General features: G+C 47.5%; 2 protein-coding genes across 2 annotated transcripts; one reads left to right on the top strand and one right to left on the bottom strand.

The window, feature by feature from the left end:
- Positions 1-320: 320 nt before the first annotated feature.
- On the bottom strand, positions 321-1,013 carry LOC149338309 (uncharacterized). Its single transcript, XM_089550730.1, has one exon. It carries the CDS (start codon positions 1,011-1,013, stop codon positions 321-323), a length of 693 nt encoding a protein of 230 aa, XP_089406856.1.
- A 1,506-nt stretch (positions 1,014-2,519) lies between these two features.
- On the top strand, positions 2,520-10,842 carry mRpL32 (mitochondrial ribosomal protein L32). The gene is made up of 3 exons (XM_089547596.1): positions 2,520-2,772; positions 6,929-7,147; positions 10,471-10,842. The coding sequence occupies exons 1-3, from the start codon at positions 2,679-2,681 to the stop codon at positions 10,680-10,682; spliced, it is 525 nt and encodes a 174-aa protein (XP_089403722.1). The 5' UTR covers positions 2,520-2,678; the 3' UTR covers positions 10,683-10,842.
- The last annotated feature ends 3,937 nt before the right edge of the window (positions 10,843-14,779 follow it).

The following is a 14,779-nucleotide window of genomic DNA, read 5'->3' on the forward strand; positions in this document are numbered from 1 at the left end:
CGACACTAGTCAAAACTTCTAGCCTCTATAACTATAGTGTACTAGAATTAGGAGTAGTGGGTCGAGGGAAGGCGGCGGGCTGAAGCTGTTTGCGCCGACGCCGACAGATGGCGCTGCCGCTCCCTTCACCTGGCAAGCAAGCGCTCGCTCGCAGCAGCTCGGCGAGTAGCTGGTGATCAGGCAGGTATGCTGCTCAAGTTATTCGGGCTCTACGAGGTTTAATTTTACATCAGACATTTATGGAAGAAAGGCAGATAGTCCTCTATTGTAAAGTCATAAACGTTCCGTGTGACTTATGGCTGGCGAGCGTTCACTGCAGCTCACACAGGCATGTGAAAAGTCTGATTGCATTGGAAATATATACAAAATGGCTTTATTTGCAATAATTCGCAAATATTTCCGAGAAAACGCAAAGCTGCACTGGTGGAATTGAGGGAGCCGTGGACGAAAGCAACACCATCGTAGTTCCAAAACTTGTGCAGTGCCCAGAGCTCAGATGGTTTAGGGACTTCGCTTAGCTGAAACGCATAATTCTCGCGAGGCCGACATAACTCCGCTGCGTCGTCGTTCTGGGACGTAGTAATCGGTGATATATCCCCTTGTGTGCATTGCCTCTTGGCCGACAGGTCGCTGGGCACTTGCGAAGACGTTCTTTTTCTTGCTTGCCTCTCGCGCGAGAGCTTTTTGGACAGATACGCGGGAAGGTTGGGCAGAATTGTTGATTCTGCATCTTGCGAAAGAGATGGTTTGCCACGTGGTATGCGCACCTCCTTGCCGTTGATGATATGCACGTAGTCTCTTAATATGTACTTCTCTTCAAAACGCAGCTCACACACGGCATCCGTCATTTCCAGGGGCTTGTCCGCACGGTGCAAGTTGCGCTGCCATGTGCGGCGCCTTGCTTCGTCTTCAGGAACCCCGAATAATGATAATTTCGGAGCATCCTTCACTCCACCGCAGCCGGTCTTACATCCAAGAGCAAAACAATAGTTCCTCCGCCGAGGTTTGCTCATCTCGTAATATCATGGGCTGCACAGCGCAGCAGAGGTGAAATCAAGACGCACATGAATTACCGTACGGAAGAAAAACGCTTGCCCACGACGATCTTGTTCCCAGGTAGCACCGAACATTAGAATAGTGTTATAAAAATGTTATGTAAGTTGGAGTAATGTTACATGTTGCATAGTAACTTTACATTAACATTAAAAATTAACATGTAACGTTATAAGTTACATAAGAAACGCTAGCTACTTTCACATTCTAAACAAACGTTGTTTTAATATAGTCTTCTAAATTTTATTATAATGTTAGAGTCGCAACAATAAAACAACATTGCGAATATATTTCGAGCGCGAATTTCCAGACATTCACTGTTCTTAGAGTAAAGATGTTTTTCAACAAACAGTACTTTGTAACCACATCTCTTAGATAGCACTCGCCATAGATTACATGAAGAGCCCCATTATTTTGCCACAAAACTTTAGTTATAACCCATTCCCCACTGTCACTCATGGGACATCCCGCAGTAGCGAGTATATAAGCTCGGCGGCATGATATCCGTTTGGAGGTGAGTGAATACGAGTTGCTGTAGTGTAGGAGAGAAGGTGGCGCTCTTGTTGTTGGTTCTTGCAAAGTGTTGTAAGTCGTGTGCCGTCACCACTGGCAGGCCTGCATGCTTGTGCGGTGCTGCTTCACCATTTTCGAGAAAGTTACATTTATGTTGTTTAAATGTTTCATGAATGTTTGGGGAAGGTTATTCGAACATTTATATGCAACATTACAAAAAAAAGGACATTAAGAACATTGAAATAACATCTGAGCGTAACAAAACTGTAACATTATCGCAATGTTTCGGTGCTACCTGGGTTGAAACCAGCGCGCGTACCCTACGTATATGCGTGCACGTGCGGCGATTGCCGCGCAAAGTGTTCCGTTTCTCGTACGGTCAGTGGATGGCCCCTACCTGTTTCCTGGAGAAAGTCACGGGGTACACTGAATTGTCTTCTGACAATGAAATTTGGGGAATTACACCTATGTTAAACAGCATAACAGAGCATGACACACTGAAAATGCACTCCAAGGCAAAGCGCGCTCCCCGTGTAACAAGCCGGCGCCTATCGCAGCGAGCTCCGGAGTATGAGGAGGCTGCCAAGTGAAATGCGCAGCAGCGCCGCCGCGCGGCGGCCCGAGATTTCGGCGCCGCCTGCTTCACGCGCTCCGCTGGCGCGGAGCTTCACTCGCCCCACTACTCCTAATTCTAGTACACTATACTATAACTGTACTACAGACGCAGCCATCTTAGAAACCAGAAACTGAGGCGGCAAAAAAATCTGCCAAATTTATGGAAGTTTGACACCAGTAGTTTTGCAAAAACTAAATTTGTCAAATTAAGCACTATAAAAAGTATTAAAATAAAGTATTTAAAAAAAAAGTTTAGAAGAAAACTATCCAGTTCACTATAAAGAACATAAAGAAAATGAAATCGGTGCTATTCTTTGGCGGTGCCAATCCGTGCCGAATAGAATCCGTATCCGCTTTGAGCGCGGCTTCGGCCACTTAGCCCATGCACCTTGCCATGCTTTTTGTGTACCGTTGGCACGGTTTATGTTAACAGTTTCCGTGAACTTGATTTAAGTGCGGCAGGCTACTGCAGACAGTCTAGTAGACGCACCTGAAATATGGCATTGCGCACCGTTGTTGACGAGCTTCTGAAATTATCTGACGCTCTTTTCAACGCCGCCGCCCGTCTAGGACACTTAAGCCGACCATACCGTGAGTATTACTTCGCTCGAAGGAAATTTATGCGATATCCTCCCGACCTGCTGTTGCTGAGCCACTTCTCGTGCAGAATGCAGTGGCCTCAGGCACAAAAAAAAAAAGAGAGATCAGTGCAGTCAATATTTTGTTGATTGCTTTAAAATCTAGGTAAGAACTTGTGTGTTCGGAGTTTTCGTGAGTCCGTGACACGAAGAAAGGGAAGAAACTTTGAGTCTTATTTTCTTTCTTTGCTTCCTTTGCTGCCATCAAACTTGGCCGCTTCCATAGCTGATAGAGTGCATAGCCACAGTATGCACGCGTTTTTTTTAAGGCTTTCTCTCTGCGCATGGCGTCGTGAGCCTAAACCGGAAAAAGTATGCGCACGACGCGAGCTTAACGCCCTCAGCGGCGCGCGCTCGGGTCGGCCGTGCTGCTCGGCGGTCCGGCTGCCCACCTTCGCCCCTATGTGCCCATCATCTAGACAATATTCTTTGTTCACCCTTTTCAAAGTCGCTCTCGGACTCCCCATGTGCACGTCAACATCTCGACTGGTGACCCTGGGCGTCCAGAACACCTTCGATTAAATCCGAGATGCGGGCCTCTCCTGCCAATGCACGCGCCTACTCAGTAGCTCTGCGGGACGGGCCATCCTCCACACATCGGGGATCCCCAAGCAACCGAAACACTCGCCCTCATAGGAATACTACCCCCCACTATCCGCACCCACTTTTACCCAAGCCCGATCCCCAGACACATGCACCATGAACTCCAAAAGGCGAGGAGACAAGCCTGACTCCAGCATCTGGGAAGAGAGTATGGGCACGATTCTGCCACTGTCTACATTGGCATTGCCTCCTATGCTCATCCACAGACGTTTGCCTGTGTTGCTGCAGGCAGCACCAACACACCACTTCTGACAGCCTCTGTCCGAGCCCCAGGCCCAACTGCCACTGAAGCGAACGCCATCGCCGTAAAAATGAGTGACACCCACTCCAACAGCGCTCACACATTCATAGCCTCCCAGGCCACCTGTCAAGAGTATACAAGCGGCCACGTCACATGACAGGTGCTACGCATCCTGGGACGTGCTCTCCATCAAGACCACGTCATGACCTGGGTCCCCGGCCACGATTGCCTTGATGGCAACGTCAGGGCGGACACCTGAGCTCAAGAATATACTCACCGAGTGGGGCCATTCCCTCCAGCCCGATACCCCTCCTCCCATCTCACCACCCAGTTCAGAACCCAACACCTTAATAGATGCCTCTACGCTCTCCCTCATCCCTCCCTCTCCTCCAAAGACTCCTGCCTCCTAAGGCAGGAGTCTTTGGAGGAGAGGGAGGGACACTTTAAGAAGACAAATGTCTATGGTGCGACGACACCTCGGCCCTAACACATATCACATGGACACGTCCCCAAAAAATTCAGCGTGCACTTTGGCTCTCTAAAGTGCTGCAAGGCGAAAGCCTTTCCTGGCGCACTGTTTGGCATTGACTGCAAGACTGCTTGTGCTGTACTAGTGCTTTATTTGGCTACACACTTTGACTACGCATTACAACTACACACTTTGACTGCTTCTGTAGCATGACTCTCCCTCTGCTTCGATGAGTTCAGTTGTATCCATGGCTGTGTTCGCAGTAATGAGGTGTGTAATGTGGTCACCCACGGACGCCTTACGCCCCATGTTGGAACGGACGACTTAGTTGTCGTGTGCTCCACAGATGCCTGACGCCCCGTCAGGCACCCCAGCTTTTATTACTGTGCATGCTCAGTTCATGTTAGTGGCAGGCACATGTGACAGATGGAGGCAGTTGTCAAGTGCGCACTTGTTTCTTTGCAGGCGCAGCTGGCTCCTCATGGAACCAGATCATGCCTGCGTCACCCACGTGCGTCGTTTTCAACATGTAGCAGATTAATTTTCGACACTCCCCAAAGGGTGCCACTTCTTGCGAAAAAGGCGCATTCAGTACTTCTAAACAGAATGATCTCGAGCAATGTGCACGCATCCTGCTGTCGTCTGCTGAGCTGCGACCGTGCCTCGATATGCAAGTTCTAAAAGTAATGTTCCTGATGTCCTATAGCCATGCTTTTAGAACACCCAGAAGTAATTTAGCCGTGCCGTTCGCCGGTGAGGATGGCTAGCGAAATAATGTAGCGACTGTCTGTCAACATGGGCGCAACGGCTGGCAGCCAACCGAGCACGCACCGCTGCTCCTGCTGCCGCTGAGGGCACTGAGGTCGTGTCTTGTGCATACCTCTTCCGGTTTAAGCTCACAATGTCTCGTGCAAAGTAATTGTGTGACATGATCGGATTGGAAAGCTGGAATTGCACGTGTTTCTGTCTTTGGTTATTACTTCCTTTTTTTTTTTTTTTCAAATTCAGGCAAACAGCCTGTTTTCTAACTTGTAGAGTCACGACAATGAATGCCAAGGTGGTGGCACCATTGAACACTGGCATTATAGCCATGTTCTTTTAGCCTTTCATTTAAACAACGACCTGTGTGGCCAATATACCTATTTTCGCAGGACAAAGGAATGTAGTAAACTACAGCATCAGTCGTGCAGGCAGTGACCGCGGATCTGGATCATGAGAGGGAAAGAACTAGAAGAATAAGGGTGGGGTGGAGTGCATATGGCATATGACAAAAAAGTATACAACAGCCTGTACTCATCCATGGGGCAGAAACGTGGAGTCTAACGAAAAGGGTTAAGCTTGAGGACAATCCAGTGAGCTATGGAAAGAGAAGTGATAGATGTAACATTAAGAGACCGGAAGCGGGCAGAGTGGGTTAGGGAACAAACGCAGGCTAATGGCATCGTAGTCGAAGTCGAGAGGAAGAAATGGGCTTGGGCAGGGAATGTAATACAAAGGAAAGGTAACCGCTGGTCCTTAAGGATAGCAGTGTGGATTCCAAGAGAAGGCAAGCGTAGCAGGGGCAGCAGAAAGTTAGGTGGGCGGATGAGATTAAGACATTTGCGGGGATATGGTGACCGAAGCTGGCAAAAGGTCAGGGCTAATTGGAGAGACATAGGAGAGGCCTGTGCACTACAGTGGGCGTATTCATGCAGACGATGATGACAAAGATGTTTTCTTTTTTGTATGGATGCGCTGGACATTACTGTACATAGATCACTATGTGGTATTCCCTTGCAAAGGCTACATAATTTATAATGCAGTTTCTCCTCTTGTGCTTTTTTGGTTTCAAGAGCCAAGCGATGTCTGTGGCATCAGTGGTCAACTGTAGGTCACATGAGGTGTGAAGGAAACTGCGATGTATTCTCTGCCTCTTCCCTTGTTGTGGTTTTGGCTCTTGAGGCAGGCTGGCTTTAGTGTCGTAGTGGAGTAAAACGATGAAGGAGCAGTTACATGGCAGTGCACATTCTCTTGGTTCACCTTGGTGCAAGGAGAAGGATAGTCATCGCCAACTGCGTAATCATTATTTTTGAGAGCAACGGACCAAAACAAAGTGCATGTCATGGTGCAGTGTTGCCATAGACATTGCAACACGTCTGCAGTGAACCTCATGCACTCATTTTCACTCTTATGCGGGAAAAAACCACTGGATTTTTTTGCACTGCAGAGCTTTGGTGAATTACTTTCTTTTTAATTTTAAAACTGCTGTGGCATCATCTACTCCGTGGCTTTGACCTTAATGGCTTTGACCTCACTTCGTTATCCCATGAAGCCTGTCATTTAGCTCTCAGTTGACTCTGTACAAACTTCACATGGCCTTTAGTGGTATGTTTACATGTTTTTATTCTTCTGTGATGCATTACAGCTTTTGTTGCTGCGCCCCGCCGTGGTGGTTCAGTGGTTACGGCGCTCGGCTGCTGACCCGAAAGACGCGGGTTTGATCCCAGCCGTGGCGACCGAATTTCGATGGAGGCGAAATTCTAGAGGCCCCTGTACTGTGCGATGTCAGTGCACGTGAAAGAACCCCAGGTGGTCGATGTTTTCCGGAGCCCTTCACCACGGCGTCCCTCATAGCCTGAGTTGCTTTGGGATGTTAATCCTCAATAAACCAAACCAAACCTACCAGATTATTAGGACAAAAGTCAGTACTGCAAGCTGTGCATAGAGATTCAGGTTCCTCTGGTTGATTGGGTGCATGCATGTGTCCAGGTTTTGTGCCTGAAGAAGTACACTCGCAGTGATGATTTTGCCCTGCAGCGGCTGCCCTCTGTCCTGTGGGGCTGCCCGTCTGTGACGTTGACCAGGACAATGGCCAGGAGGACAAGGGCATTGTCTGGGCCGTGCCCACACGTCGTGTGAGCCTCGAGCGCCGCATGATGCGGCGCATTTCGCACCCTTTCTTCAAGATCAAGCCAAAGGACTACATCAAAAGCTGTCACGTTTGCGGTCACTTTCACCTTGCCCACACCATCTGTGGTGAGTTGGTCACGCATTTCGTGTGCAGGGCATCCCATGCATGCCTTCCATTGTACCAGCCGAGAAGGTTCCTGTTTGTGGTATTCTTGCTTGTGTGCTGTTGCTTGTGCCAAGCGTTGAGGCGCAAATTGTTCAGTGCGGGGAAATTTAAAAATTTTTCCGTGGAGTATGCCAAGAATACAGAGAAAAAAAAAATTCCCACCTTCCCAGCTGGTTAATTGTACAGTTTCTGTTGGGGCCTCCATCTGTGCACTTTGCGACTCGAAACTGCTTTCAAGGTCTTAATTATACTTTTTCCGACTGACTTCTGCCATGTGGAACCATTATGTAAACCAAAAGCAAATGAAAGCGCACTTATTGAAGCCATGTTGGAGCTGTCATAAATAAGCAGGTGTCCTTTCTAGAAATTATTTTCTGCATTCATTCGGCATGCCTGGCTTGACGTGATTCTAGAGTACAAGGAATCCGATAGTGTGCAGGTCGTGTCCACAAATGCGGACATAGGGCCAGAAGAATACATGCCACGTGACAGTCACTTCAACAACTTGCAGCTGCTCAAAATATGTCGAATGAATTGCTAGATGCTGCGAATGGTTGACGGCTCTTTTCTTTGGTGGCATCTGTGTCTTTCCCACCTGCCAAAGGATGTGCCCCAATTTAAAATGGTGGGTTTCATAGCTGGTACAGTACAGAACTGTGCTGTGGAAGTAAGCGTTTTTTTAGGCAGATATTACGTACATGATTGTTATGTTAATTTGTTAGTTCGCCTCAACGAGACCATTACTCTGGAAAGAAGAATGGTTAAGCAAAAGAAAACGTGCTTATGTGTTGAAGCCATTTAAAAATGAGACATTGGTGGGTGTGTCACTGACGCATTCACGCACCAGACACAGTTGCTCGAGGCATTAGGAGCATGCTTTCCTGGTTATCTTCAAGTGACAAAGAAATCACTGCGAACTGCTCTCGAACATACAGTTATCAGTTTAATATTCATTAGGAAATCACTCATGATAGGGCTTCTTTTCTTAATTCATGTGCGCAGTAACAAGTAATTTAGGCTTAGGTGCTTCAAAATGCTCTTGTTATGAACCCGCTGGGGTGCCAAGAAACTTGCTCACTTCGTACCTGAATTTGTGGATAAATACCTGGAATTTATTACAGCAGCGTGATGCCCATCACTGTTTCAAGTTTAATACAGAGCATTCTCTCTGGTGTTTTCCAAAGTAACTACTTTGTGCATTTTGCCTGTGGAAATACAGTTGAGTCCACTTACAACGAACCTGACTGTCGCATGGATTGCATTCGTTGTATCTGAGGTTCATAGTAAGTGGACTTCCCATGCTGCAGCCGAAATACAAAGTCAGAAAGTGCAAGTCTGTTATGCACTTGTATTATTCAAAAGAAACCTTATTTTGGCGCTTTATAAGCTCTCCAAAGCAGTTACATGCCCCTCATAAATGGGCGCTATTATCGATACGCTTCTTTAGGGATGCGATAAAACTTATTGCGGTGGAAACCTCCATGGCAGCTGGTGGTAGCTCACCCTCTTTGTCATTGTCTTCATCATAATCTTGGCAATGGAACAGTGTTCATACTTTCAGTACAAGTATATTCTTCCCTGTAAGGCTCTCCAGTGTCGGCTTTATCAACCGCACCAGTGAAGTCCTTGTGGGCGACATTAGGCCAGGCTAGCTGCGCATCGACAATGCGTTGCCACAAATCAATCAGTTCCATCCACTTGAACTTATTCATGATGGGGAACAGAGTTACCCAAACTGGCATGTTGTCACCTGTCAGTCGTTACAGCTATGCACTGGTGACGCGGCGCTGATAGGACACCTCGAGCATGTTAATTATATCAATGCCACTAGCAGGTCTGGCTCATGGCATTTGGTCAAGAAAGGGATTCATAAAGAGCAGACACTCCCATAAGACCCAAAGCCCCAGTTGACTGTAGCGCACCAAGTGGCCGGGTGAGAGACTTCTGGTTTCGGTTTCATGCGTGCACAGTTTGAATGCTAGCGTGCACTGTGGCCTGCCGCGCCCTTGTCGCGCATTATTTCTGTTCAGTATGGTCTTCTATTGTTATCTATTTACGGTCCAGAAAGATGAAAAGTTACATTGCGTGCACTCTTGACCGTTGACCGACCTTCAACACAGCTGTGCCACTGTCTTCGTAAAACAGTGCCAACCCAGAAAAGACACCAGGTGCTTTGTAAAATGAACGTTTATTTTGCTGCACATAAACCCAAAACCGATACAGTAGCTGTTGCCATTTGGCACATCGCTAAGCTCGCTGCGTGCTTCTTCTGCGTCCATTGTTACTGCTGCATGGCTTACAGCAGTGGTTGTCGCTAGAACCGTACTTTTATTGCGAAAGCAATACTGCGCTAGGTTTTGAGCCTTCAGCGTCGTAACAGCGGATCCACATTTGACCTTTAGCTTGACCTCTATTGTGGCGTTCAGTGTTGTAGACTGCGTTGATTTTGAGGAAAGGAAAGGCGCCTTACCAACTCTGTGGCTTACTGGACACCTCAATAGCACTTTAAGCTAATTCCGGGGTTCACTGATGCCCTCTGACATAGACAGTGTTGTAGACTGCGTTGATTTGGAGGAAAGGAAAGGCGCCTTACCAACTGTGTGGTATAGTGGACACCTCAATAACACTTTAAGCTAATTCCAGCGTTCCCTGCCTTTCACTACTGTAGTCGCTAAACTTGCTCGTAATTTGCTTTCGCAACCTTCCAGGCTTAGTAACCAAGCTAAGCCTCTGCCAATTTTTTTGACGGCTGCATCTGTGGAAAAATTCCTGTCGAAAAGTTCCCTCAGCATTTCATACATCATGTTTTTATTTATTTGGTTGTTTATTTATTTATTTATTTTTGGTTGGTTGCGTTCTTTCCTTAGAAAGAGGTGAAGGGAATCTCATGAAGGTGTGGAGAGAAGTTTTCGGCTATGGGGCCAAGTTTGCAGCGCGTCCTTGTTGGCTGTAACCGAGTTATGTGTGGCCACACTTGTTAGTCGTATATGAGATGCAGTGCCATTTCCCTAACATATTTTGATAGTAGCATCGCCCTTGTTCGTAATAAGCGATCGATTGGTTTACCTGCAGCCTCTATAAGGGGGCCTGACCGTAAGCATTTCCTCTTTGCTGGCTTTTTGATGTGTTATTGGACTTAAGTCTCTGTTTGTTTATTTCTTCTGTTTATAGTCTTGCAGCGATGTGTAAGTTGTCTGCTTTCCTTCCTTATGCAGCACTTTTTACATGTACATTGAACATGCAAGTGCACTGTTATGTCTGCCTGATGATGCTGATAATGCAGGCCACTGCTACCAGCGGGTGAAAGAGGAGACAGAGCAGTTGCGCAATGCCATTGCGGAGGAACTCAAGCTGGACCCTGTGGAATCAGAGGTGACCATCGTCTACAAGGGTGAGAAGAAGCCCACCGAGAGCGGCACCCGTGTGGTTGAAGTGGATCGTCCTCGGCCAGCCTGGTTCAGCCAAAACCTGCTCACCAGGTCGTCATCATCGTGAAGTTCATGCTTATGGCACTAGCTGTTATCTGGTTTGTACCACGCACTAGGTTTGTACTGCTTGCATAGTCAGGCGTTTTTGTTTTTTTTCCTAGTTCGAAGCAAGAGGCTGCGCTTCAAACTGAAAAGCGTTTGTTGAATAAAAGCTATGTCATTGTTCATCAGAGTGTTGTTTCTAGTAACCACTGGATTTTGTCAGAGCATTGCAAACACTTTGTGCATTTGACCCACCATGGGCTTTGGCATGTAGCAGTGGTTTTCGGCCGCTGATCCCAAAGTCATGGGTTCGATCCCGGACGCGGTGGGCGTAATGCGATGGATGCAAAGTACAAGGACTCCCATGTGCTCTACAATCTCAGGACACATTTAAGAACCCCAGGTGGTCTAAATTAACCTGGAGTCCTCCACTTCATAATCATCATCATCAGCCTGGCTACAGTTAAACCTGGATGTAACGAACCTCCATATAGCGAATTCCTCGATATTACGGAGTTTCTCAGTCCCCCAGTGCCGCCCCCATTGAAGCGCTTGTATTTGAGACCTCCATATAACGAAGGTGTGGCAGCAGTTGACCTTGGTATAACGAAGTGGCTATGCCATCTGTAGGTTAGCTAGTGCTGAGTTACTCAACATTTGGCAGAACCACGAGAAAGTTTCATGACGATAAAGCACGAACTGACATGAGAGGCACGCCGATCGCATCGAGCGACCTAGTTGACGCAACGCACCGTGCTCAAGCGCTTTCTTTTTTGGAACGCCATACCACATGACATTACAACAGTTCATACTCAAAAGCAGCGAAAAAGAATAGGGCACAGCAAAAAAAGGCGAAACCAGCAGTGCACGGCCATCGCCGCTGCGCAGTTGCTCGCGTCATTCTGCCACCGATAGCTACCGTGCGTCGGGAGCTGGGACAGCGGTGAGCACCTGCGACGCATGGTAAGGAGGCCGAACATGGGGGTAGAAGCACTTGCCTCCGCGAGCGCTCTACGGCGGCGGTAAGGCCACGCACATTCTCTAGCTCAGTCGCAGTGCGCCCGCCCTCCCCACCCCACTCGTAGTGGCGTCGCGCAAGCCGCGGCGGAGGTGGCGGCGGCTGCTGCCGCAGTCGCGCTATAAGCGTGATCGCGGTACGCTTCTCCGCATTGATGACATCGAGTAACACTGTCTTCTGTAAGCATTTGCAAGGTGATTTTACCTATATTTATTTCTTATGTTTCTGTTCTGCAGTGTCCTTTTGACTCTTCTCGTGAAAACTACTTAACGAAAAATCTCGGGACTTTTTTCAATTTTTCAATTTCGATATAACCAGTTTAACTGTACACCTACTGCAGGACCCTTAACGCTTTACTGTGCCAACTGCGGCCACTCTATCCCCGCAAACTTCTTAATCTCATCGGCCCACCTAACCCCCTGCTACGCTTGCCTTCTCTTGGAATGCACTCCATTACCCTTAAGGACCAGCGGTCATCTTGCCTTCACATTACATGCCCTGCCCAAACCTATGGAGGCAAAATTCTAGAGGCCCGTGTGCTGTGCGATGTCAGTGCACGTTTGAGAACCCCAGGTGGTCGAAATTACCGGAGCCCTTCACTACGGCGTCCCTCATAGCCTGAGTAGATTCAGGACGTTAAACCCCAAAAAATCAAATCAAATCTTCTTCGTCTTCGTTTTGACTAGGATCTCATTAACCTGCGTTTGTTCCCTTACCCACTCTGCCTGCTTCCGGTCTCTTAACATAACACCTATAATTTCTCTTTCCATAACTCGCTGCATTGTCCTTAAGCCGAACCCTTGTTGTTAACGGAAGGGCCAAGTACAACCTTGTGCTTATTAATTAACTTCGATAGCTCTGCCAGTTCTCTTCTGTGTATGGAGTTGGACGCCTTCATGCTTTGGCATTTCTTAGATCTTTTGTCTCCTGAGATAGCTTGCCAGTGCCCCATCAAACCAACTTGCCTCCTACTTCTACTGCACATTCCATAATGATAGCTATGAGATTATCGTTAATTGCTTGAAGATTAAGGCCATCATCCTCAGTTTAAAGCCGAATACCTGTTCTGCAATGATATCCTCCAGTACAGTTTCTCTTCCAACTTTTTAAGTCCACTTCTAGCCGCACTCCCGTGGTAGCTTAGTGGTTAGGGCACTCTGCTACCGAGCCGGAATCCCCAGGTTCGAACCCGGCCGTGGCAGCCACGTTTCGAAGGAGGCTAAACGGAAACACTTCCACTTGAAGGTCAAATGTACCGCATTGATGACATTGGCTCGACGAGGCTAGTAAAGCTTTCGCTTTAAAAACCAATTTTCAAATACAAAAGGCGCCCCTGTGACGTGGGATGTCAGTGATGTTAAATACCCAGGCGGTCAAATTATTCCCAACCCCTCCATTATGGCACCTCTTCCTTCCTTTCTGCTTTCACTCCCTCCTTTATCCCTTCCCTTATGGCGCTCAACTGTCCACCCTCCACCAAGATCTGAGACAGTTACTACACAATCTCTTTTCCTCAAAAAACCAATTTTCAAATACAAAAGGCGCCCATGTGCTGTGGGATGTCAGTGATGTTAAATACCCAGGCGGTCAAATTATTCCCAACCCCTCCATTCTGGCACCTCTTTCTTCCTTTCTGCTTTCACTCCCTCCTTTATCCCTTCCCTTATGGCGCTCAACTGTCCACCCTCCACCAAGATCTGAGACAGTTACTACACAATCTCTTTTCCTCAAAAAACCAATTTTCAAATACAAAAGGCGCCCATGTGCTGTGGGATGTCAGTGATGTTAAATACCCAGGCGGTCAAATTATTCCCAACCCCTCCATTCTGGCACCTCTTTCTTCCTTTCTGCTTTCACTCCCTCCTTTATCCCTTCCCTTATGGCGCTCAACTGTCCACCCTCCACCAAGATCTGAGACAGTTACTACACAATCTCTTTTCCTCAAAAAACCAATTTTCAAATACAAAAGGCGCCCATGTGCTGTGGGATGTCAGTGATGTTAAATACCCAGGCGGTCAAATTATTCCCAACCCCTCCATTCTGGCACCTCTTCCTTCCTTTCTGCTTTCACTCCCTCCTTTATCCCTTCCCTTATGGCGCTCAACTGTCCACCCTCCACCAAGATCTGAGACAGTTACTACACAATCTCTTTTCCTCAAAAAACCAATTTTCAAATACAAAAGGCGCCCCTGTGCCGTGGGATGTCAGTGATGTTAAATACCCAGGCGGTCAAATTATTCCCAACCCCTCCATTCTGGCACCTCTTCCTTCCTTTCTGCTTTCACTCCCTCTTTTATCCCTTCCCTTATGGCGCTCAACTGTCCACCCTCCACCAAGATCTGAGACAGTTACTACACAATCTCTTTTCCTCAAAAAACCAATTTTCAAATACAAAAGGCGCCCCTGTGCCGTGGGATATCAGCGATGTTAATACCCAGGCGGTCAAATTATTCCCAACCCCTCCATTCTGGCACCTCTTCTTTCCTTTCTGCTTTCACTCCCTCTTTTATCCCTTCCCTTATGGCGCTCAACTGTCCACCCTCCACCAAGATCTGAGACAGTTACTACACAATCTCTTTTCCTCAAAAAACCAATTTTCAAATACAAAAGGCGCCCCTGTGCCGTGGGATGTCAGTGATGTTAATACCCAGGCGGTCAAATTATTCCCAACCCCTCCATTCTGGCACCTCTTCCTTCCTTTCTGCTTTCACTCCCTCTTTTATCCCTTCCCTTATGGCGCTCAACTGTCCACCCTCCGCCAAGATCTGAGACAGTTACTACACAATCTCTTTTCCTCAAAAAACCAATTTTCAAATACAAAAGGCGCCCCTGTGCCGTGGGATGTCAGTGATGTTAAATACCCAGGCGGTCAAATTATTCCCAACCCCTCCATTCTGACACCTCTTCCTTCCTTTCTGCTTTCACTCCCTCTTTTATCCCTTCCCTTATGGCGCTCAACTGTCCACCCTCCGCCAAGATCTGAGACAGTTACTACACAATCTCTTTTCCTCAAAAAACCAATTTTCAAATACAAAAGGCGCCCCTGTGCCGTGGGATGTCAGTGATGTTAAATACCCAGGGGGTCAAATTATTCCCAACCCCTC

This window comes from Amblyomma mixtum, chromosome 6 (assembly GCF_055824585.1).
Source record: "Amblyomma mixtum isolate Tamu chromosome 6, ASM5582458v1, whole genome shotgun sequence".
NCBI lineage: Eukaryota > Metazoa > Arthropoda > Arachnida > Ixodida > Ixodidae > Amblyomma > Amblyomma mixtum.

Bases quoted from the DNA above. Each gene is read 5' to 3' on its own strand.
- LOC149338309 (XM_089550730.1), bottom strand. From the start codon at position 1,013: ATGAGCAAACCTCGGCGGAGGAACTATTGTTTTGCTCTTGGATGTAAG.
- mRpL32 (XM_089547596.1), top strand. From the start codon at position 2,679: ATGGCATTGCGCACCGTTGTTGACGAGCTTCTGAAATTATCTGACGCT. The intron at 2,773-6,928 runs GTGAGTATTACT...TTTGCCCTGCAG, and splicing joins ACACTTAAGCCGACCATACC to CGGCTGCCCTCTGTCCTGTG. The intron at 7,148-10,470 runs GTGAGTTGGTCA...CTGATAATGCAG, and splicing joins CCTTGCCCACACCATCTGTG to GCCACTGCTACCAGCGGGTG.